Source organism: Fukomys damarensis, unplaced genomic scaffold, assembly GCF_012274545.1.
Source record: "Fukomys damarensis isolate Sample0158 unplaced genomic scaffold, DMR_v1.0_HiC HiC_scaffold_18, whole genome shotgun sequence".
NCBI classification, from domain to species: Eukaryota; Metazoa; Chordata; class Mammalia; order Rodentia; family Bathyergidae; genus Fukomys; species Fukomys damarensis.
Window position 1 is genome coordinate 10,551,420 of NW_022900930.1, and position 25,284 is coordinate 10,576,703.

The 25,284-nt window shown below is 36.6% G+C and overlaps 2 protein-coding genes and 1 non-coding gene across 6 annotated transcripts in view; 1 reads left to right on the plus strand and 2 right to left on the minus strand.

The window, feature by feature from the left end:
* Gtf2e2 (general transcription factor IIE subunit 2) overlaps positions 1–25,284 on the plus strand; it is a 75,391-nt gene that overhangs the window by 6,407 nt on the left and 43,700 nt on the right. Inside the window, exon 2 of the mRNA XM_010622069.3 lies at positions 17,765–17,856. Within this exon, the coding sequence (XP_010620371.1) occupies positions 17,765–17,856 (92 nt within the window). The remainder of the gene's footprint in view (positions 1–17,764; positions 17,857–25,284) is intronic.
* LOC117286818 lies at positions 4,548–4,651 on the minus strand. Its single transcript, XR_004517918.1, has one exon. It is a non-coding gene; the product is annotated as a U6 spliceosomal RNA (small nuclear RNA).
* Smim18 (small integral membrane protein 18) lies at positions 5,382–14,854 on the minus strand. 4 transcript variants are annotated; one of them, XM_010622046.2, is made up of 4 exons: positions 14,686–14,734; positions 12,359–12,449; positions 7,186–7,248; positions 5,382–6,638 (listed from the first exon to the last, which is right to left on the minus strand). In XM_010622046.2, the coding sequence occupies exon 4, from the start codon at positions 6,599–6,601 to the stop codon at positions 6,314–6,316; it is 288 nt and encodes a 95-aa protein (XP_010620348.1). In that variant the 5' UTR covers positions 6,602–6,638; positions 7,186–7,248; positions 12,359–12,449; positions 14,686–14,734; the 3' UTR covers positions 5,382–6,313. The 4 variants fall into 4 exon arrangements, with proteins under 4 accessions (XP_010620348.1, XP_010620329.1, XP_033621277.1 ...); XM_010622027.3 differs by lacking the exon at positions 12,359–12,449 and having other exon boundaries at positions 7,186–7,267; positions 14,686–14,744; XM_033765386.1 differs by lacking the exon at positions 7,186–7,248.

A 25,284-nucleotide genomic window follows, 5' to 3' on the forward strand; every position in this document is an offset into this window, starting at 1 on the left:
TTTTTTTTTTTTTTGCTATGAGGGATCGAACTCAGGACCTTTTACTTGTGAGGCAGTGGTGGCACCACTGAGCTAAATCTCTGGCCCAGAATCTTATTCTTTTTGATATATTGTGAATGAAATTGTTTTAATGTTTTTTACTTGTTCTTTGCTAGTATATAGAAATAACAGTAAATTTTATGTACTGATACAGTATTCTGCAACTTTGTTGAACTCATTTTGTTTCTAGTAGGTTTTTTTTGTGGATTCTTTAGGATATTCTACATCAAGATGTTGTGGTACATGAATAAGATCAATTTTTATTTCTTCCTTTCAGAGTAGGTGCCTTTTCTTTTTCTTGTCTGTCTGGTCTGGCTGTATTCAGTAGACTAAAAGTAGCAGTAGTGAATATCTTTGTCTTTTTCCTGATTTCTCAGAGAGAAAGTAATACTGTCTTTGCCAATGTATATGATGTCACTGCCGGTTTCTGTAAATACCCTGTGTGAGGTTGAAGAAGTCCCCTTGTAGTTCTCATGTGTTGGGAGTTTTAGTCATAAATGGACACTTGATTTGCCATGCTTTTTTGGTATCAGAAGAGATGATGTTGTGCTTGCCCTTTGTCAGTATCATGTATTAATATTAATTGACTTTCAGTCTTTAAATCAGCCTTGTGTTCTGGTGTAAATCCTACTTGGTCCTGATGTATAATCTTTATATTTGTTGCAATATCAGTTTGCTATTATTTTGTCCAGTTTTGGCATTTCTATTCATGAAAGATATAGTCTCTACCTTTGTTTTCTTTGTGACCTTATCAAGGTAATTCTGTCCTTCTGATATGATTTATAAAGTATTCACTTTCCCCTTATTTTCTAAAAGAGTTTATGAAGGTTATTGTTTCTTTCAAAGAACATTTGGGAACTGAACATGTGGTACATGCCAGTAATCCCAGCACTCAGGAGGTTGAGGCTGGAGGATTGCCACAGGTTGGAGGCCAACCTAGACTGCATAGCGAGAACCTGTCTCAAAAAACTAGGAAATTAAAGAAACAAAAAAATAAACACTTGGGAGAAGTTACTAGTGCAGCCATTTGGGTCTGAGCGTTCCTTGTTGGATAGATCTATAGGATAGCTTTTAGTAGGTGTTTTCAAATTTTCTTTTATTTCTTGAGTTAATTTTGGTACTTTGTATCTTTTCAGTTTAGACAATGCAGATAATGAAATGGATAAAATTTCACAATATTCTCAACAATCCTTTTGATTGCTCTAGGGTCAGTTGTGATACCCTGTTTCTGATTTTAAGAATTCATGATTTTTTGTTTATTTCTTTGTTAGTCTTGGTTTGACAATTTTGTTGATCTTTTCAAATAAACTTTTCATTGGTTTTTATTTTTTAAATTTCATTTAGTTCTACTTCAGTACTTTTCTTCCTTTTGTTTACTTTGGATTTAGTTTACCCATAAACTATCATCTATTTTATTTTTTTAGGTTCTTTTCCTGTCCTGTCCTATCCTATCCTGTCCTATCCTGTCCTATCCTTGTACCAGGGACTGGATTCAGGACCTTTTACTTGCCAGCACCGCACAGTGCAGCTGAGCCACACCCCTGGCCCTATTTTGTTATTTTTTGAGACAGGTTCTTGCTATAGCTCAGGCTGGCCTGAATTCACGGCAGTCCTCCTGTCTCAGCCCCTTAAATTCTGGGATTACATATGTGTGCCACCAGGCTGATTTATGTTATAATCTTTTTACTAACAAGGCCAGAGCACCATAATTCCTAACCAGAATTATTTAGATACCTTAAAACGTACCAGTTGTAATCTTTTTATTATTGCTGTCATCTTGTTAGGTGTCCTTCAAGCTACTTTAATAATGCTTGTTAAAGCTAATTTATCATAATAGTCCTATCATTATGCATTAGTTTTGTCTTTTATTCCAAAGAAATTTACATTGAATTATCTCATCAAAATTTTAAAAACTATTTTTGTTTCTTGAGACAGGGTCTTACAGTTTAGTTTAGGCTGACCTTGAACTTTCTATGTAGCCGACGTTGGCCTTGAGCATGTGGCAGTCTTCTTGCCTCAGCCTCTTGAGTGCTGGGATTACAAGTGTTTACCACTACACCTGGCTGAAATTATTTTAAACAGTAACACAAAGCCACTCTTAGGCTTAGTCTCTTTGATCTGCCCAAGAATGTCTTTTTTGTGTGTGTGTGCGGAGGATGGAACTCAGGACCTGCCTTTGTGAGGCAGGTTTGGTACCACTGAGCTGAATCCCAGCCCTCAAGAATATATATATTTTTTTAAAAAATAGTTTTGCTTATATGTAATGAGTAAGGAATTTCATCTTCTGCACAGATTCCATCTGACAGCAGGAAGTGATTGTAAAAGACTTTAATTGCTCAGGGTTATTCCTTTAAACGATAGGATAAAGTCTGTTGTGACAATCCTAAAGTCTCTTTGCTTTCACAGCTGTTTATTGTGGGTTGGTAGGGGTCAGGTCCTTATAGTTACTCAGGGACTGAGGCTGACAGAGTAGGAATCTCAGATGTTTTGGGTTTCTCTGCCAAAGTTGAAAAGAACTCTGGAAGATCTTATACAGGCAATTAAATGCTGTGTTCCAGAGGCAACATGCATCACTTCCTGGTGAAAGTTATTGGCAAGGCCGTAGACTACTGAAAGGGGTTTCTAAGTGTCATCTTCCTTGTGCTTAACAGGAGAAGGGCTGGAAATACTGGCTGTAAACACAAAGAACTATTGCATCACCCAAGCTCAGGTCACTGTCATTGGTTTTCTGGGCTAGCTTCTTAGCAGGTCTCCTTGTTGTTGGGTAGTTCCTTTAGAAATGGCTTGCCCATCAGTATTCCAGGTTCTCCTTGCCTTGAATTAAGAATTGGATGAGACAAGCCAAAAACGGTGGCAAAAGTTTATTTGAAAAGTGAGGGATGAAGGGGCAAGGAAAGAACTAGCTCTGTAGAGCGAACTTGGGCTGAACAAAGAGAAGAAAGGATAAAAGCAAAGATAAAAGTTCACCCTGTATCTAGGAGGCAGGGTGTGTTTTCTGGAAGAGTTACAATAGTGGACTCCTCCTGGCGTTCATCTCTTTCATGCTGTCCACATCTCATAGCCCACGAGATATTTCACGTATGGGGTCCTGGGATCTTGTAATGGACAGGTCCTGTTTATTTCCCCAACCAGCTTTGCCACGCCGTCTCATACATTATCCTGGTTTAGCATCTTTCATGTTCGTTTGTCATTCAGCAGTCAGTGATATTTTTCTAATCTGATCGTCACACTCTGCTTAAGCTCCCATTGTTTTTTGGATAGTCTGTCTGCAGCCTACATGCCCTACTGCATCCCTCCTCTCCTTGACTCGCTGTTCTTGTTCTTTGTCTTAGCGGTACAGTATTTGTCACTTCTGTAATGTGCTTTACTCTTTTATCTCTTGGCTTTTGCTCATATTATTTCCTCTTCTGGGATCTTCCTTTTTCTTTTTATCCCTCCTCCTCTTCTGTGGCTAACTTTTGTTCAGATTAAAAGTCTTAATACACTAGTGACCCCTTTATCCTTGGACGCTGTGTTTCAAGACCCACAGTGGATGCCTGAAACTGGATAGTATTGAACCCTATATATAATTTGTTTTTTCCTTCTCTTCCCCTTCAGTGCTGGGGATTGAACTCAGGACTTTTTACTTGTAAGGTAGGTGCAACATCACTCAGCTAAATCCCCAGCCCTGTTTTTTCCTACTCTTACCTATGATACAGTGTATGAATTAGGCGCGATGAGAGATTAACAACTACAGTAGTAATACACAACAGTATGCTCCTGTAAGTTATGTGAATGTGGTCTCTAACTTTCTCCCAATATCTTATTGTACTACACTCTTGTGATGATATGAAATCTTACAATACCTGTGTGGTGAGTTGACATGAAGTGAGGTGAATGATGTAGGCACTGTGAAATAGTGTTAAGCTATGACCTAAGGTTACTGGAACACATGTATTGTAATGACATAGTTATCTCAACCTAGACAGCTACTGAGTGACAACACAGTGTTGATAAACCAAATTGTGAGCTAGATCCTTGACCTGACATGGACAGAGCAGGACACCGAGATTTTATTATGTTACGCAGCACAGTGGGCCGTTCAAAACTTACAAATTGTTTATTCTTGGTATTTTTCATTTAATCTTTTAGAATCATAGGCAATTGAAAACAGAGAGCACAACCATGGATAAAGGATATTACACTCTCGTTCTTCAGCCTGGATTCGATGCTTAACCTTTAGGTTCTCATCGCACTTAACACCCACTGACAAAGCTCCTGTGAAGCACTGTTGTAATAGCATGATTACCTGTTAGCCATTGTACCCTTGGTATCTGACTTACTCTTTCACAGGGAGTAAGCACTCAATATTTATTGAATGGCCAAATACAGAATAGGGTGAGGAGAAGTTGATAGTATACATTATCAAACAGTTTAATTATTAAAGCAAACAGTTTAATTATTAAAGCACCCATCTGTGGTAAGGGCCGCACCCTTAATGAAGATGTGGTTTCTTCCCTTAAAACAGTAAAAATATGGAGCAATTCATCAATTTGTGTGTCATCCTTGTGCGGGTGCCATGGTAATCTCTGTATCATTCCAATTTTAGTACATGTGCTACTAAAGGAAGCATGAAGGTATGGTTTTGACAGTGTTCAAATAGCTCCTGGTTACCAGAGTATTTGTATATGTATTTTAAGTTTCAGAAGTCATTTGAAAGTTGGTTACATTGTTTGCATTTGTTTGTTAGAAAAAATATAAAAGTACTTAGTGAAAAAGTGATTTCAGAAGTCCATTAAAGATTTTTTTTTTTTTTTTTAAGATGGTCTCGTGTCTTCCAGGTAGGCCTTGAACTCATTATACAGCTCCACCTGGCCTTGAACTTGTGGAGATCTTCCTGCCTTAGACTCCCAAGTGCTGGAATTTAATTATGGACCTTTGAAAATAATAAAATCTCTGTTCCCCTTTCTTTACCACCTCATTAAAAACACAAAAACAATAACAAAACCCCCCAAACCCATTTCATTAGTAATAGAGGTAGAGTCTTGTACAATCCCTAGAGCTCTCTTCTCCCACACAGTTCTCTCTTTTTTTCTTTTTTTTTCCTCATTGAGTTTATTGGTACATTCTAGGTATACAGTACAGTTACATTCATTATTGGGATCTCGTACCTTTACATGACAGGTCTTGGTCCTCATTTTTTCGCCTTGTCCCTGCCCTCCCTTTACTCCCTCCTCCCCTCCCCATTTACAAACACTTTATTTCCATTTTTTCATTTTCTCCTATTGTTTTCTTTTCCCTTATTCCCTTTCCCCTACCCTTCCCCCTTTCCCTACATCTTTAGCCCTTTTCTTCCTATTTCACATTGTCAGTTATCTCATTAGGATCTTATGTACTATTACAGTTTTTCACACCAGAGAATCTATTTGGCACTTACACATGTGCCGCACAGTTCTCTTAACATGTCAGCTGTTCCAATTTTTCCTGTTTGTTTTCAGGCTTTACTTTTATGTATATACATTTGTAACAATCTATAATTTTATTAAAAGTTTTATATTATGAATTTTTCATTTCCAAGAGTATCATTTCTGGTCTAATGATAGTGTAGAGGTTACCAGCATGCTTTGCTTTGCCTCAGGGTAATAGCAAAACAGTGTTAATATGATAAAATAATATCTGTACAGCCCTTGGAATTTCAGTAAAACTTCCACACTTCTGTTTTTAAATTAAAAAATTGTAGAATAGGGCTTGAATTCAGAGCCTCACACCAAACTACGTATCCGGATTTGTTTAAAACTTTTGAGACAGAGTCTAATTTGTCTAGCCTGGCCTAAAACTTGGGATTGTCTTGTCTCTCCCTCCTGTGGAGGTGGGGTAATAGGTATGTACCACCATGCCCAGGAGAGCTGCCATGTTTCTTTGCCTCTAATAAATAGCTTTTTTTTTTTACTTGTTTTGCAGTCTTTTCTACATTTGATATATTAGTCCTTAAGAGAATGGATGTGTAATATTGCTGCTCAATATTGAGAACTAGGAATTTTATCCAGTTTTTGAAGTGTCATTAAATATATTGGTAAATTCACATTTATGAAGTTTTACTGTATATTTAATGCAAGGTACATATACACACACACACACACAAAGTACATATTTCACTTGTGTTTTCTACTGGAGATCATTTAATCATTCAGAGTCAGAATTAGCTTTGTAGTATCAGTTGGCCTCAGGAAATTTTCTTTTTCTCATAAGAGGCTGAAGTCTGCTTTTAAAAATTTTGTTCCTGTTCTGGCAAGGGCTAGACCACTTCAGTATCACGTTTTCTGATGTTGTCCATCATACTTCTAAGAGGGTTAGGTTCACTTTTCAGGTCTTTGACAGTTTTGTTTTTTACGCAGCAGCAGCAGTTAAGCACTTCATACAGGAAAGCTAGTACCACCAAAGATACTACAGTGAATATAAATAAAAGCAGGATGACAAAGCAGGCAGTGTTCCAGTTATCATGGAAAGGGTAAATTTTTTGTACTTGAAAACCAAGGTACTGATAAACAGAGGTAGTGGTTTCATTCCAGTGGCTGGAAGCCATTCTGAGAGATTCAACTTCTTGTGCTGCTCTTTTGAATCTGCAAAAAGGTAGAAAGTGAATACATATAGCCAAACTACGGGTTTATCCATTACAATCTCTATACTAAGAGTTCGTGGTAATTTACATAGGCATGAATTTTTCTTACTGCCTAACAGAACTAGCGATAGCATTGTATTTTTGAAGTTTTTGTATATTCCAAATATTTAAATCAGTCTATTTTATGTATTATTTGTTAGATAAATTTGGTTTAAGATTCATATACAACAAGGGGAAAAAAATGAGAACCAAGACGTGGCATGTAAAGGTACAAGATCCCAGTAATGAATGTAACTGTACTGTCTACCTAGAATGTACCAATAAATTCAATTTAAAATTAAAAAACAAAATCACAGAGTAATTTATCTCTAAAAAAAATTCATATTCAAAAATTAACTGCTAATGTAACGGGAAATGGGTGGCTGGATTGGTATAAAACTTGAGTAAAGCAGTGGTCAGTGAACCATTGTCTATAAGAAGTGTCGGTGTTTTAAGATTGTGTTTTTCAGATTGCCCTGGAAAAGCTCTGTCATTGCCCTATGTCTTACCTCCTTGGTTCAGTGTATTTCTGCTTTCTATTTCCACACCGATAAACTTCAATAACAGGTGATCTGAATCAGGAAATAGCAGCTTAAAGAAAAATAGTAGAGAAAAAAGAAAAGCCAAATGATAGCTTTCAGATTAAGGATAAAGTAAAATTTTGGCAATATTGCCTGAGAAGAACTTTAATCTTGAGATTGCTCTCTAGTAAAAAATCTTATGTTTCATGTATGTAAAAATGATGTATGGATACTAATATTTAAAAATATAGACAAATTTGACCCTCACATAGTTATTCATTATTATTACTTCACTTCACACAATAAGCTGGTGAGATAGACTTCACTATTCTTGCATTGTTTTGCTTGTGTTTACCTGATACTTGTTAAACTTTAAATGGGAATGAAAGGATTGAAATTTGATGGTATAAATGAATTTGGATTCTTTTGATCTTTTAAAGTATATTTTAAGCTAATTTCTAAAATCACAAAATACCTATAAAAATTGGAAATAAAAAACCCAATTCTGTTATTTTAAAATAATTTAATAAATTGTTTTTGTTTTTGCTATGTACTTCAGGTTGGCCACAAATTTGAAGTGATCCACCTGCTTCAGTCTCCCCAAGTGCTGGGATTATAGACATGTGCCACCATACCCGGCCCAATTCTCTTTTCTTAACTCATTGATTACTGTCATTTTGTACATCTTTTCCTTTTTTTTTGTACTGGGGATTGAACATAGGAATGCTGAGTTACATCCTTGGCAATCTTTTTTTAGGTACTAGGGATTGAACCCAAGGCCTTTGCACTGAGCTGCACCTCTAGTCTCTTATTTTTTGTTTTGAGATAAGGTGTCAGTTACTAAATTGTCCAGGCTGGGCTTCACTTGCAGTCCTCCTGTCCCAGTCTTCCATAGTGCTGGTATTATTACAGTGGTGCCTTGGTTCATGAACTCATTTCTGTACTTCATGCTGATCACAAACTCAACTGGTTGAGAATGAATCAAGTTTCACATAAGTTTCAACATTGAACTTAACCATTGAATTTGGTTTGGTTCTTGTCCAGCTTGATTTGCAACTAGAGTTGTGGAAGAATCAAATTCATGAATGGAGATATCACTGTATTTTGTTTTGAGACAGAGTCTTGCCAAGTTGCCTAGTCTAGCATTGAACTTTAGCTCTTCCTACTTGGGTCTCCATAGTAGCTGAGATTACAGGCCTGTGCCATCACACTCAGCTCTATGCATTTTCTTTACTACATATTTGTAAACAAACTTTCATTCATCTTTACAAAAAATGTTTATTGCCTACTGTGTACCAAATACTTTTCTAAATTCTGGACGTGTCTTTTGTGTATCTGATTCATGTAAAGCTTCATTACTGCGGATGTGTAAGAAGGTACGAGCTGGGCATCATCGTGCATGCCTGTAATCTCAGCACTTTGGAAGGCTGAGGCATGAGGATAACAGGCTAAAAAGCCTGGGGCAATTAGTGATCCTATCTCAAAATAAAAAAGGATTGTATATATAGCTCAGTGCAGAGGCTCTGCGTTTAATTCATCATACTGAAGGGAGGGTGGGAAGGAGGGTAGTGAAACCTCCATGCACTTACAATACTTCATTTATCAGTTTTTTAGGTTGTGTTTTGTTGTTTTAGTTTTTTGTGATAGGGACTTGCTACTCAGGCTAGACTTAAACTCACTGTGTAATTGGCGATTCTCCTCTTGCCTCAGCCTCCTGAGTGCTGGAATTACTGGCGTGTGCCACCATACGCGGCCATTTATCAACTCTTGGCCCCTATGTACTTCTTTCCACTTGTTTAACCTTGTGGGTTATTTTAAAGCAAGTCGCATACATTATTTGATCTAGAAATATTTCATTTATCTGTAAAAGCTGAGGACTGTTTTTAAACATAAACACAATATTATTTTCACACTCAGAGCCATCACAATATTTTTGTTTACATTTCCTTGCTTATATAGATTGTTTTAAAGCCTTGAGGTTAACCAGAAGACTTCTTTGGGGCCTCACCTGAGTCAGTAGCCCCATTCCCAGAGGTTATCCCTGTTCATACTGTGTCATTGAGGATTTGATTTTCCTGTTCATGGAAATGGAGCAGACTCCTAGTATCTTTGTTTCCTTTTAATATAATGTTGGTAAAATTTATCAGTATTGCATTATCAGTTTTTTTGTTGCTGTGTAATATTCCATGGTCTGAGCATACTGCAATTAAAAAATTCCGCTGTGTGTTGGGGGTGGTTACTGGGGATTGAACTCAGGACCTTGCATTTGCCAGGCAGGCACCACTCTGCCACTGAGCTAAATCTCCAGCCTCCATTCTCTGTTACCCCCCCCAAAAAAAAACCCAAAACCCAAAAAACTTTGGGATTGCGAAAGTTGTGTTTTCTAAGGTTTTGTTTTCTTTTTTTCCCCCTGTGAAGTTTATTGGTGCATTAAAAACAATAACAGTTTTGTTTTCTATCTTAAATTTACTTGGCACATTGCTTCACACCTCTGGCTGGACTTTTTTCCCTTGTTTTGAAGGTTAAAGTGATGAAGGCTTAAATACGCCTTTTCTTTTTCTTTTTCATTTTTTTTTCTTTTTTTTGGTTTTTGAGACAGGGTCTCACTATGTAGTTGAGACTGAACTGGGACTCACTATGTAGCCCAGGTTGTAGCCTTGAACTCACAGTGATCCTCCTGCCTCAGCCTCCCGAGTGCTGCGATTACAGGCATGCGCCACCACGCCAGGCTTCTTTTGAATTTGAGAATGCCTTCTTGGTGCTTAGTGACCCTTCATCTTCAAGTGAGAGAGTACAGACTTAATGGGCAGTAATTGAATTAATTGCTTCTGTTAGTTCAGGGATATATGGAAATACATAGTCTGGAATATAGATAGGTCTTTACTTCTCAAGATTACCTGCTTGCCCTTTGAATTTTCTTTTCAGAGCATGTTCTTAGGAAAAGCAGGGCTGGTACCTTGCATAACTCTGGGCTGCAGTGTTTCACATTGTGCTGTGGGATGCCATTCATGTAGAACGCAGTGTGTTGCATACTGTGGTGGTCTGGACAGGCTGGCTGCCCACCTGACCTCTGCATCTAGATGGTCTAGTCACCATCCACACAAGCATTCAACTCAGAGAGATGTACTCATGGGAGACAAAAGTTAGTCCTTTTGACCTGTCTTCCTTAATTGAGTGAAGGAATTGGAGGGCGCCTGTGCACATACACATCTTAAAAATGTTTAGTGATTAGAACTTTAAAAACTTTTTTTAGCACTGCTAAAATATAGATATTCCTGGGAGGGATACCAAACGTTGTTGCAGTTTTTATCTCTGTGAAACGGAAAAGAAGAGTAGGACCCAGAGCCACTTGTATGAAGCAGAAAGAAGCACCTGAGGGTTTATGGCGTGGTAATTTTACCTGTGCTAACCTAGAGCTCCCTTCCCTCTTGCATTTATGGAAATATTTCTTAGGGTTTTCATGAAGGTCTTCCAGGTTGACTTCTTTCTGAGGTTTTCTTCCTCCCCGTGCTGGGGACTGAACCCAGCATGGTGGGTGCTAAGCAAGCACTCTTATTACTGAGCTGTGCCCTCCTCATCTCAGTCCTCTTTTGAAATATGTATAGCAAGTTATTTTGAAGGTTGTTAGACCTGGCACTAGAAGTAACTACAGAAGTACAGTGATAGGGAGAGAAAGGGGAGTAGAGAAGAACAATCTATATTTCTCTATATTAGGTTTCTCAAATGAGTTTTATTCACACTGTTAATGAACTTCATTTAAAATGTTTTTCCACAATTGATTTTACCTCATTTACATAAATTAAAAGCCTCATCTGAAATCTTACTTCCATTTTATAATAAACTTGTTTTTCGTCTAGAAATTGGCAATATAAATGTAACTTGTACACAAATACATTATTCTTAAGTTATTACTTTCTATTTTAATTTATTATGAGGAGACCATTTTTGTTTGCTTTGACTTTAAAACTTAGGGGAAGTATTGAAGACTAATAGAAGTTAACACTTTAAAATGACATTTTAGAATGATTAGAAAACTGGCTTATGGAATCTGATACTATTGAGGTACCAGTGAACTCCTTACATTTTTTTGAGGTCCTCTTTCCCCTGCGAAATAAAGGGGAAAGGGTAGAGGGAAAGGGAAAGGGAAGGCAGAAAGGCAGACAGAAACAACTAGTTTAAGTTATTTGAGGTTAACTTGTACCATCCATGAACTCTTCTTTAAGTTGATGGTCTTTCCACACAGAATCATAGATGATTCTGTAGTGATATGGAAAGATTTCTGGGTCCTGTTAAGTGAAAAGAACAAGATACAAGGGCCAGGGATTTAGCTCAGTGGCACAGCGCCTGCCTCATAAGTGCAAGGTCCTGAATTGGAACCCTGGCACCCCCCGAAGAAAAGAACAAGGTACAAGACAGTGTGCTTATATTTACAAAATTTGTTGCTTATTTAAAGCCAAAACAACGTATTTTAAAAGAGGAAAAAATGCTGTTCCTTGCCTATAGTCTTTGGGGGGGGGGTGCCAGGGATCCAACTCAGGTCCTTGTGCTTGCAAGGCAGGCACGGTGCCACTGAGCTAAATCCCTGGCCCCCTTACTTTAAGCTTTTAAAACTTTATTGTGTGTTGTATTTCAATTATAGAAAATTAGAATTAGTAAACTTTTTTTGTGTGTGTGTACTTAGGATTAAACCCAGGGCCTTGCACATGTTAAGTATGGTACAACTGAGCTGCATACCCAGCTCCATAGCACTCATTTTGTTTATAGACTTTGTACTTTATTCACACATAGAAATGCGTAAAACTATTCTTGCAGTTACATTGGGATAAGAGTGTTTGCCAACTCTAGAAGTATGTCTATGCTTTGCTGGAAATTTCCAAGCCATTTAGCACAGAGTGTATATATCTTCTATGCTTTGCTGGAAATTTCCAAGCCATTTAGCACAGAGTGTATATATATCAGGTTTATATTGTAAATTATGGTTTGCCACTTTTGAGTGTATTGATAACCGATGAGCCACTTTAGGTAGCTTCTCAGTTCATCTGAAAAAAAAAAAAAAAGCAAACCCCATAGTATTCTACCATTTTGCACTTTCAATTCAGGATCATATATTCTACATTAATAATTTTTTGTGTGAAATATAAGATGAAGACTGTTGACTTACAGGATTACATGCCTATAATCCCAGCACTTTGGAAGGTTGAAGCAGGAGGATCACAAGTTCTAGTCCAGATTCTGCACACTTTAGCCAGATCCTGACTCACAATAAAAATAAAATGAAAAAAGGAATAGGGATGTAGCTCACTGTGAAGGCCCTGAGTTCAACTGCCAGTACTAACAAAAAACAAAACACACAAACTATTCCTTTAATGGGTTAGGCATGTAAAAAGAAATGTACCGTTAGAATATTCTCCCATTTGAGATGTGTTTTGAAACTAAAATGTAAATATCAAGCAAATGTAAACATGCATTATGAAAAGCAAGAGAAATGGTAAGAAATAAGTATTTGGGGTCTTCCTTTCAAAAAATTTCATAGGAATAGAGAATTTAAAGCAAATAACATTTTTTGTGTATGTTTTTGGTTTATATTTTATGTTATTTTTTGTGTATGTCCTTCATCTATTTTTCCTCCTATTCAGGAGGCCCCAGTGAAATATTTATGGGGATAGGATGAACTGTTTTGGAAACTTGGAGTGCCAGATCAAAATTAAATTATGCTTTAGCTCTGTTTATGCTTAAAACCCTTGAAGTCTTTGGTACTTTTAAGCATATCATTTGAAATGATCTATTAATCATAACTTAAATGTAGATCAGTTTAAGCTCTGGAACTCTGAGATAGGCCATGCCTCTACGTGTTTTTCTATTTTTTTAATTTCTTATTTTTTAAACCTCTGATAGAACAGGGCTTTGCACCTGCAAAAGGCAAGTGCTCTACCACTGAGCTACCCTCCTAATCTTACCTAGTTTGGTACAGCAGTAGTTAGCCTTGACCCATGCTAACAGTAGGTAAATTGCAGTTACATGTAAACTGATGTGAGTGTTCAAACAATGTGGGTAGTTGAAGTTCAGTTTAAAAGTTTACCCAAAGTTTAAGTTTTAAGTTAACTATTTTATTAGACAAAATTATGCTGTCTGGGACCCTTTGTTTTTGCCTCCCATACTTTGTATAGCAAATTGTAATTGTTGCTAGGTAATTAACCCCATTATATAGAACCTGGGAGATCAAATATCTGTTATAAGAACCTTTGGGTTTTGTAAGGGGTAGTGTACTCATGTTAGCTAAATGCTGACTAAGAAAAGGAACAGAATTTATGAGAAAAGTCTTTAATTATTAAATATACTTATCAAGATAGAGGGTAGAAGTTGGATCTTTAGGTCAGTATGTGTGATCATTATGGAGCTGTGGCATCTACTAATAGTGTTTTTTTTTTCCCCTTGGGGATTGACCCTTGCAATTGTGAGGCAGGTGCAGTGCCACTGAACTAAATCTCCAGCCCTAAATAGTGATATTTTCATGTTTGCATGCTATAAAACTAGAAATATGGTCCGTGATTTATACTAATATTTAATAGACATTATTTCTCTGAGCCATGAAAAATTATCTTTTTTAGCCTTGTTCCTCAACCAGTTCTTAGGATATTTTTATTTTAAAATGTAGTTCATCAGAAAGACTTCCTTTGTATTTGTTATGAGGATCAGTATAAGAATAACTTCAATATTATATTTAAATACGTTGATATTGTTGCTCATCAAAAGTGAAAGGCTATCTGAAATGTTTTTATTTAATCATAGCATGACATATATTACAGTAAGATAAATTTCACTGTGAGGAATTTCTTTAAAATGTTAGGGAAGTCTGAAGCTCTAAATTATCTCTGGTTATTGTATAATACAGCTCACATAATATATTTTATGGTCTTAATTTTTGTATAAAAATCAAATTGATATTTCTTGGCATTCTCTGCATCTATTCAAAGTCAAATAAAAATAATTTTGAACTATTTTTTCATATTTGTTAAAATACAGCAAACTTTCTGGTGAGTGGCTGCCTTTTTATCAGCCAAGATAATTTGCAGATACAGTCAGAAAGCTTTAGCCCAAGAATTGCTTTTAGTCTAGATTTTTCTTTGAGAAAAATCCTTTGTTAAGACAGACCAAACTGCTGAAATGAAATTGCTATGGGAAACTGAAATTAGCAACTGGCTAGTTAACAGCAAATGTTTTTGGTTTATTTAAAGTCTGTATATAGATTGCGTTCATATAAAATGTAATGAATTTTCCATTAAGGCACAGATGGTAAGGGTGCCTATCAAATAGCACAAGGCAGTCTTCAGATTTTCATAATAAAATCCTACCAAGCATTGGAATGAATAATTGCTTTTGCGGGTGTTTAGAAGGAACAAAGCTTTCTGGTTGATTTTCATGCTAAAATATTTTTCTATTGTATCATAAGGACATGGATTACAAGTAAAAAAGATGGTATAAACCTACCTCTGGTCTGAAAGGATGCTGCTGAAGCGATGGTATCGTCTGTTTGTAATGCAGTCTAGTGCACAGCCAAGATGGAGCTGTGCTTCTATTGGTTGGATCACAGTGCAGCCGAGTTTTCCTCCACGTTCATTTGCATTAAATCCTGCCACCCTGAAGAGTAAATCATTCATAAACCTCAATACAGCTGTCTGGGATATCAACTGTCACCCTTTTTCTTTTCTTTTTTAATCCTTAGGCTACATTTCTGTTGGGAGTTACTAGCAAATTGATGATTCCTTAGTGTTTACCTCTAAAATTTCACATTCTTCAGTATTTCAGTGTTGGAGCTAGAAGATAATATGGGGAGAGGTAGTGACCTAGGAAACAATGGTGTGGTTAACCGGTTCAGTATTTGCTCCAGGAAGTCTATAATATCTCATCAGAAATTTCATTTTCTTTAGTTTTCTGTCAGTACTTGTCCATATGTAAAGCTTGCTGTCTGGAAGTGATTATTTCCATGTGATGATTAGATTTAGAAGCAGTTCTGAGGGAAAAGAAGTAAGGTTTTCAGCTTTTCAAGTTGGAAGAGAGTTCATGTGGGTAAACACAGGTCTTCATTTAAAAAGCAATCTATGGCAGCCTATGCTTTTTAAATGGCAGTTATCTCCAGTTCAGAGAGAATGCTTTTAATTATGTTGTATTGTTCATGGTTTGGCTTAAACATAACAGGATCAGTTTTTTAATTAGGGATATGTCTGTTAAGACACCAGTCAACTGCATATATCCTTGCTATGTACACTTGTTTTTTTAAAATTGTAGATAAATTAGATTAGTTTTGGGGGCCATAAAGGGGCACATGGAAATATCTTTATTACATTCATTCATTCAATAAACATTTCTTGAGTGTTGACTATGGTAGGCATTGAATTAAGAGCTGGAGACCCCATGAAAAACAAAACTGTGGTTTGTGATTGATTCTTTGTATAGTGTGGGTTTTTTAAGACAGGGTCTCACTGTGTAGTTGAGACTGACCTGGAACTCACTATGTAGCCCAGGCTGGTCTTGAACTCACAGTGATCCTCCTGCCTGTGTCTTGTCTCCGAGTGCTGGGATTACAGGCATGCACCACCATGCCCGGCTTGTATAGTATTTTTAAAAATATATATTGTCTCCTTTTCATAGTATTTCCGGTTGTTTTTTTTGAGACAAGAGTCTCATTGTGTAGTTCAGGCTGACCTTGAACTCATTATGAAGCTCAGGCTGGCTTTCCTCATGATGCTCCTTCTGTCTCAGCCTCCTAAGTGTTGGGATTACAGGTGCACACCACCACACCCAGCTCCAATTAGTTATTTATACAGGAGTGTAGGATAGGCTTAATAGTATTTTATTGAATTAAACAAGTAAATATAAAATGCACATTTAAAATTTCTGTACTCTGGCAACATAGCTGGTTTCAAATGTAATACTGTGTGAAGGCTAGTTAATAGCTCTTATACAAGGCAGTATCACAGGGTTTACAGTCTGTATTTGGTCACTTACTACCCTCAGTTTTCTTACTTTAAAAGAAGACAGTAATACTTACAGGGTTTTAGGGAGAGATTAAATGTGAAAACAATTTACCCTTACATATGGCAAATAATAAAGGTTCAATATTCAATAAATATTGTTGTTTGCGTCCCGAATACCTTGGAAAACTGAACAATGTAGGTAATATTTGTAATTGAAATAGTGGCTGCAAAAGAATATTTATAGTCCTAATACTGTCCTAATATTTTTATTTTTAGAAAGAGTAGACTTCTGTGTGTAAGTTATTTGTTAAAACTATAAGAAAGTGTTTTTTTGCTTTTTTTTTTTGTTGTTGTTGTTGTTTTTCCTGAGACAGGGTCTCCGCTCTAGTTCAGGCTGTCCTTGAACTTACTGTGTAGCCCAGGCTGACCTCTAGTTGGAGGGTACCCTTCTGCCTATCTGCTGAGTGGTGGATATAGGGTCTTGTACCACCAGATCCAGCAAAAAAGTTATTTATGAAAGTTACATATAAAGTTTCATTTTAGTGACAAAGCATATTCAATAAAGACTTTTTACTAATTAATCTCAAAGGAGTATTATGTTGCATCTAGAAGCTGTTCTTTTGGATCTCTGACAGTCGTTACATTTGACTTGTGGAAGTTCTAATGCAGTCTTTTGTTTAAATTGTTATTACCAAATTGATGCTGGAGATTGGCTCTTCTTCCCCTTTTATTTAGCCTTTATCTTTGTGGATCAACCACATGGGAAATTTATAGTATCTGAGCTGGTGCCTTGCTGATGGAATATATACTTCTAAGGTTTTATTTATTTATTTATTTATTTGTTTATTTATTTATTTATTTTTTGGTACGGGGGATTGAACTCGGCAGGCCACCGAACTGCTGAGCTAAATTTTTAGTATTTTTGATTAATTTTTTTGCTGTTCTTGCCTATGAATAATGGAATGTGTTTGTGATGCAATCATGGCATTAGAGTTTTTGCATACAACAAAATGATAGATGTTTAGAAATAAATTATCTTTTTTAAAAGTCAGTCTCTCGGTCTGGGGATTTAGTTCAGTGGCAGAGAGTGGCCTTGTAAGCTCAAGGTCCTGAGTTCAATCCCCAGGACCAAAAAAAAAAAAAAGGCTTTTCCCTTGCTCTTGCTGTCTCTCTCTAACCCTCGCTTGCTGTCTTTCTCTCTCTGACTTTGCTAAAAAGTCTCAGAGAAATTACTCATTTCTAGTGTTTTTAAGTCTTAGAAAAACTTTTGGATCATATTGAGGTTTGTAATGTTCCCGTGTCTGTGTATATGGGCAAAATCTAATGAAGTTTAAGGTAATAGTAAGATAGATAAAACTACTCATAAAAACTATAATTTAATGGTTTAGAATTATTTTTTACTTTGTTTCTACCCTTAGTGAGAAAATAATTTAATATATACTCAGATTTTGTGGTTCACCAAAATTTTATAGGATAGAATTTATTAGATGAAAAACTCAAATATTTCTCTAATTTCAAATCACTTTCCTTTTAAATGTCATAACATATAATACGAAATTGTTATAATTGTCTCTTTTAAACTTAATTTCCAGATCATAGCAACGGATCATTTAACTTCAAAGCTCTATCAGGAAGCTCTGGATATAAGTTTGGTGTTCTTGCTAAGATTGTGAATTATATGAAAGTAAGTACTTTTCTCAGATAACAAAAGTCCTATGAAATATTTTAGCAGAAGCGGGGAGCATGATTCTCAACAGTTAAATTTGTATACATGTCAAAATTTACCAAATTATACATTGTCAGTACCTGTAATTTATGCCTATTATATTTCAATAAAACTATGAAAATATGGAATACTCCCAGCCTTTCACACTATTTTAAATTGGCTTTGCAGCAATTCATAAAAGTATACTTAATTTATAATAATTCAAGTATAATTTAAAAGTGTGCCCAGGAGGCAGTACATGTGTCACCTCTTAACTTTTTCATAACTGCTGGCAAAATCACTTGGAAGGTAAGAATGATTTCTAGAGACATTACGCCTGTTGATGTGAAATGTAAGAACTGTATGGGTCAGGCAGGTGGAGTTGTTCCATCTTGGATGACAAAATTAGAGAATTACTGAGGATCTTAGAAAAATATTGATTTGCAAAAGAACTAGAATTTACTATTTGGAAGATTTAGTATTTTTTGAAACTTATGTTTTGTTCATAAAAATTTGACTTTAGTGAAAGCTTTGAATCTTAATTTCATTTATTAATATGAAATTTCACTTATACTAATATGGCAGTATTTGAAATTTGCCTCCTTTGCCAGACTCTCATGTCCATTCATTTATCAGTTTTATTTCTTGAAAAAGTAAAAAAACAGTACTGTGTTTGTTTACTGTTTTAATCTCATCTATTGCCTAACATACAAATCAGGATTTTTTTTTTTTTTTTTTTTGCGTCAGAGTTTCACTATGTAGTTCAGGCTGGCCTTGAACTCATAGCAATCACCCTGCTTTAGCCTTCCAAGTGCTGAGATTACAAACGTGCCCTACCATGTCTGGCTAAAGCTTTTAAATAGACTAAAGCTTCCCTTTTATAATTTAAGAGTCTTGGTGTCTGGCTATCTCTGAATTATGTGATTTGTGGTTAATTGCTAATAGAAATACATTAGCTTATAATTTCCCAGTGTCAAATTTGATATAACTTGACATGTATTCACCATTCATTCCATTCATCCAACCCCCTATGTGAACAAATATTAAAACTTGCTATCTGTTACTTATCGTACTAGTGGTAGGAGTACCCAGAAAAAGTGCATCCTTCAGTTTGTTGAGAGAGGCCAGCATTGGAGTTTCCTATTTTTTCTGTTCTGTTAATGTAATCTTCACGAGAGAGGCCAGCATTGGAGTTTCCTATTTTTTCTGTTCTGTTAATGTAATCTTCACGTATAGTACATAGATGACTTGTAACTAAGTTTGCTGTATAGAACAACAGTCACCAAGTGTTTTATTCAAATGTCCCCTACAGCACTTGGCAAAATCTGAGTATGCCTTAGCATGTATTTAAATCAAAAGCTGCAATATCTGAGCTAAAGTTTACCAACATTATTTAACCAAAAGTTTAAACAGTTACGAGAAATATCAAATTTTTGGCATATTAATTGGGTATATCACTTTTTAAATTTACCTAATAGAATCTAAACATTATTGTTAATTTGAAATATAAAAACAACCCTCCTAAATGGTTGGAAATTTTAATTATTTTTCATTGAACTTGTATATTTTTTCTGTTACTGTCCTTGAATTTTATTCTTATAGTGTATATATTTATGTTTTAAATCTTTTAACAGTTATTTTTTCAAAATTTACCCCAATAATATAAATTGAAGTTAATGTTTTTCAAGTGATCTCAAGGATGTAATTATTGAAAATGTCTTCTGATTTGTTATTTTACAATTATGCGTCAGTCAGTGCTTACTAGAGAAACAGATTAAATGCAAGATCTTCAATATATAAGAATTGATAAGTTTGGCTTACAGTGGCCACCCGCAGAGTCAGGTATGGAAAAGTACAGAAGCTCTGTCTATGCGCTGGAGACCTGAAGATATCCAGTTGAAGTTCTGGAGCTCACTCTAGTGTCTCGTGTGAGTCCAAATCAGAAGGCTGAAGGGTCTGCGCTGGAGCCAGGAGATGATGTCAAGGCAAAGGTGAAGACTGGAGCTCCTCTGAAGAAACAGAAGCAAGTTTTCCTTATTTGATTCCCTTTTATGACACGCCTAGTGATTGGTATCACTGACACCTAGAGTGAGTCTTCTTGTCTTCACTAAATCCCTTCAGCCACACCAAACTCTACTGATCGATTTTAGTCAGGTAATTCTTACTCAAGTTGATAAAACCAGTTAACTACAGTTTCACAGTGCTCCCCCTGTCAGTTCAACAACCAGACACACTTCCTTAAACCATAGTCACCAGGTACAAAGACAAGTTCATAATTATACCTAACATTTTACAATTATCGTGCATACAAATGGAAATGTACTAATTCCCTCCCAGAATAGAAAGCAAGTTTTCTTTGGGTGACTTGACTATTATGGCCTAGGTTTAACAATATTTAAGAACAAATCCTAAGTCTTTTAATGTTTCATTACGTAAGAAGTGTATTATAGGAGAGAACTATTACACTTTTGTTTCTATAACTGATCATGGGGGTCATAGTTGACATTTAGAACTACCTTTTTCTATTGCACGTTTTGTATTCCCTTGGCCTTTAGCAAGGACCTCAGCAGATCTTGGTTCTTTCCCGGAGGGGTGACACACCTTCATTCCTGAAAGTTCTGGACCATTTGTCTTCTTGCCTGGAATGTGTTGTAGTTTCTCACTGACCTTAGTAACAGGGCATGGTGTTATTAGTCAGCGCTCCAAGGGATCTCTTGCACTGCAAATATATTCTTCCTTTCCTCCATAGTGGAATAATAGTCAAGTTTCCCCTTGTTAGTCTGGGTCAGTCACTTCTGCCAGCACTGTGACTCCCCTTTTAGCTTGTGTACTCAGAAGACTGAAATTACCAGGGGTAATGAATGACCAGGGGGAAGTTTTAGCTTCGTGTTCATAGGTATTGTGCTTTCTGGTACAAGCCTTCTTCCCTCTGGAACTAAGACTTCTCAGCCAGCAGAGGACAAGGTGGAGGGAACAGGAAGCAAAAATTTTGCTAGTGGATCGCTAGAAATAATAGTGATTGTTAGCGTTCTCACTTTCAACCCTTGATTCCTGGACCTGAGAATCCTGGCTATGGGAGACACAGCACTTCATAGTGGATGCTGATGTAAAGCATATATACAGCCTTTTGAAGAACCTTGCTGCAGCCCTGCAAGCTATTGTCACCTAGCTGATGCTATGTCTTCAAAGGACCATTCCAGGTTGGAGATTTAGCTCAGTGGTGCCTCCACCTGCCTCACAAGTGCATGGTCTGGAATTCAATCCCTGGTACAAAAAAAAAAAAAAAAAAAAAATTGCCATTCCTTCTTTCTATCAATCCAGCTGATTGCCTCACTCCTTTGGCTGTAAAATGTGTTCCTTAGTCCAAGGGAAAAATAGGTGGTGAGGGTAAGTCCTGAGGAGTGTCGGTATTATCATGCTTGGTCATTATAGGATTAGTCTCCTCAGGTGTAGTAGGAGAGGCTAACACCATGGGATGGGTGGGGGAGAACACCTCTCCACCACTGTGGGTTGAAAAATTTCTTCCTCTGCAAAATAATCTCATTAGGTTCTAGGAGCTCAACATCTTCATTCAGCCTTGTCAGGATCACCCTAAACATCTCCATCCTAGTTATGGGGTCCCATTCTTTTCTTTTTTCTTTCTTTCTTTTTTTGGTACTGGGGGTTGAAAGTTGGGACCTTCACACTTGTGAAGCAGGCAGCAGAACCACTGAGCTAAATCTCCAGCCTGTATTTCAGGCAATCAAATTATGAGGGGCTGTGTTTGAGTTTCTTAAGTCTCAGTCCTGTGGCTGTAGAGAAGCAGATTCTCTTTCAGGATACACATAGAGGCTTTTAAATTCTTTGTGTGTCTGGAGCTGGGAATTTGAATCTTTGAGCTCCTTATTTTCCTTTATTTGTCCTCACAGAAGACTTTAGATTTCTCATGGATGTTTTGAGCTCCTTGTTTTCCTTCAGTAGTTTGTCTAGAGATGCTAAGAGCAACCAGCCAGCATCATATTTTCCACTCTGCCAAAAATATTCAAAAGTATCATATATGGAGTTGATAAATTCCTTTCATCTCACAAGTGGTAAATTAGGATAATCAAATGGATCTACATTGCATTATTACTTTAAACAATTCACTTCAAAGATTCTGAGTATTCCCCATAGTATGAGGAGGAGAGACTCTTCACCTTTAGGTCTCAGTCAAATTAGCCAACTCCAGGAATGGCTACAGCAGTGGTGAACCTACACACGTGTGCCGCACCAGGCTGTTTGTAGCACTGAAAGCTCTAAAAGGTTCACTGCCACTGCACTAAAGCCATTGAAGATTTCATTTTTACAATTCTGTTTCTCTAGAGCCATTCCCAGCACCAAAATCTGTTAACAGTGCTTACTAGAGAAACAGACTTAATGTGAGATATACAAATACATAAGAATTTACATGATTGGCTTACAGTGGCTGCCTGCAGGGTCAGTGTGGAAAAGTACAAAAGGACTGTCTGTATGCTGGAGATCCAAAGGGTACAGTGGAAGGCCTGGAGCTCCCTGTAGTGTCCCATAGAAATCCATATCAGGAGGCTGAAGGGTCTGTGCTGGAAGCCGGAAGATGATGTCCAAGGTGAAAGTGAAGACTGCATCTCCTCTGAAGAGACAGAAGAGAGGCTGCCTTCTTCATTTCCCTGTTATACCATTCAGGCAATAAGTCTATTATTTGGTAATGCTCATACGCAGATCCCTTCAGCCACACCAGAACTATGCTGATCCAACTTAGCTGGCTGTTCTTATTCAAGTTGGCACAGTTAGTTATCACAGTTATTGGTACATAGTTGATTAGAATAACATCTGTATTTAAATTTGCATTAAATTTCACTGTGTAACTGGAATCTATCTTAAATGAACACATCTGTCTCTTCCTACGGTTTTTTTAATCTTGAGAAATATATTACTTATAGAATGAAAAAGAATTTGGCACCAAATCTGTTCCTGTTTTTAGATTTTTGGGAAGTCCATCAAAAAACTTCCATTAGAATTAACTTATTCATATGAACATTTATTTATCAGCAATTAAAGGTACCAAACCTAAAAACAAGAGCAGAGTTGGTGCCAAATTATTTTTCATTCACTTACCCTGATTCTTCACTATTTACTTTCTCAGCTTCTAGGAAGCATATCAGAAAGGCAGAGGTATAATTTAAAATGTCTCAGTTGGTACCAAAATAACTGTATTTTTAATTCTTAGAAATTTATATAAGACTGGAAAAGATAAGCCTTGTGGGCTAGTTTATGGCACCTTAATTATCATTATAAAGGTTTCCGAAAATAATTTTTTTGTTATTTTGTTTGAGACACTAGCTTAGTATTCTGTCACATGGCGCCTCATAACTTTTGTGTGGAGATGAATTGTACTTTTTTTTTTTTGGAAAGAAGGGAGGGCCTATTTTGAAAATGAAAGTTACATATGGAAGGTGGTATTTAAAATGACTCTTAGAAAGTCTTAGAGTATGCCTTTTGAAAATCTGATAAAACCAGGAACTTAGCCAAAAAAAAAAAAGCAACAAAAATGCTGCTAGTAAATTTATTCATTTTCTTACAGAAGAACTGTTCAATTGCTCAGCGAGAATTACTTAGAAATCGTGGAAAAAGTTCAAGGGTACTCTTATTAGAAGTGAGATAGAGTAAGACACATAGCAAGAAGTGGTAACTTAGGAGAAAATGCTAACCAGGAGAAAAGGGCAGGCCTAAGAACTTTGGAGTCACAATACTGAGAACACGTGGCGTGGGAACAGGGAACAGGCTGCGCAGCACAGCTCATCCGCTTCTGGGCCGGCGATTGTTCCTCAGCCAGTCATTTACATTGCAACAGTGACTGAGACATCAAGGGAAATTGAAGTATGTTCATTGGGCTTGCTTAGGAGATAAAGTTCATGGTGCATTTTAGAAGGACTTGCATAGAAATAGTTAACATGAAACAAGTTTTATTGCTTACAGTAAGTCTTAAAAATGCTTCAAATTATTTTGGGAATTCCTTTATGAAGGGTGTCTCTTTGTCCATGAGCTCCTGCTTTAGCCTTCAGATGGCAAATGGAGGCGCAGTCATGCTGAAACATTGTCCGCTGTGGTGTAGCCCCTCGCTTGTTTCTCAGTGTCTTTCTCATCAGTATCGGCATACACTCTAGGCCTCTTCTACACTGAAACTGAGCCTGAGACTGGGCGGGAGTGCAGCTCCACATCTGCTCTGACAAGCTCCTCAGGTGATTGCAGTGAAACCTAAAGGTTGGGAACCACTAACCTCCCTTCTCTTTGAATTTATTTTGGCAGTTTTTAATTTAGAAATTGAAGTCCATAGAAATTAAATATCTGCCCATAGGCACAAGTTCAGGTACATACTAAGTTTTGAGTCAAGAAATGGATTTATTTACAGTTTCAGATAAAGTATTTTAAATCATATACCTACCTGTATCTCTTACACATGTAAAAGATCCTTAAAAAGATAGTAACCAGTTGATTTTGCTAATGTATAAGGATAATGCATTGTGATGAAGTAGACTTTAATCTAGAATTTAAAGTGGTTAATATTTGAAAATTAATCACTGTAAGTCTTTTTTAAAAATTAAAAGAAATTTTTTTGTGTGTGACATGGTCTTGCTAAGTTCAGGTTAGCCTTGAATTTACTGTTGTAACCCAGACTGGCCTCAAACCCAGTAGCAGTCCTCCCTTCTTAGTGCTGGGGATGTGCACCATCACAGCTGGCAGAAAAAAGGTTGCTGATAAATGGAACATTGATTCATGATAAACACTTGTAGCCAAGGGCAAAGTTCCTTAATCTAATACAGTTGCCTTTCTCGATTTTCTTACCTTGGAGGAACCCTTGAGGTAATTTTCAAATTAGCCTTATTGTTGTTAACTCATGCAAGCTGGCTTCTCTGCTGTCTGTCTGTCTGTTGTGGCTGTAGTAAGATGATAATCTTTGGAGTAGAAAATTAAATTTTCCTGTGTATTTTGTCTAATTCCCTGTGAGTGTGTGTGGGGGGGTGTACACAGATAATTTTTTTGGTGGGTCCTTCTCCCCAGAAAAGGTACTAGTTCTAGTGTAAATTGAATGGGTAAATTTCATGTTTTTTTTTTTTAATTAAATTTTGGGCTTGATTCTCTTTTCCAACTTGTTAGATGATCAGAAGATTGTTTGAAAGAGTCCTTACCCACATATAGTTTGTGTTGAAAGGGAAGGAAAGTATTGTTTAATTTTGTTTTTCAGTCCTTTAGGTAGTTTTCAGTAATGCTTGAGATTAGCTAACCCTTCTTCCCTACATTCAGGACCAAAGTAGTATTAAAGATTTCCTTTGTCACATGATTTGATTCCCAAAGATTCGGCCTTTCCTTTTCTCTCCTCCCTGCCTCTCTCCCTCCTTTTCTCCCTCTCCC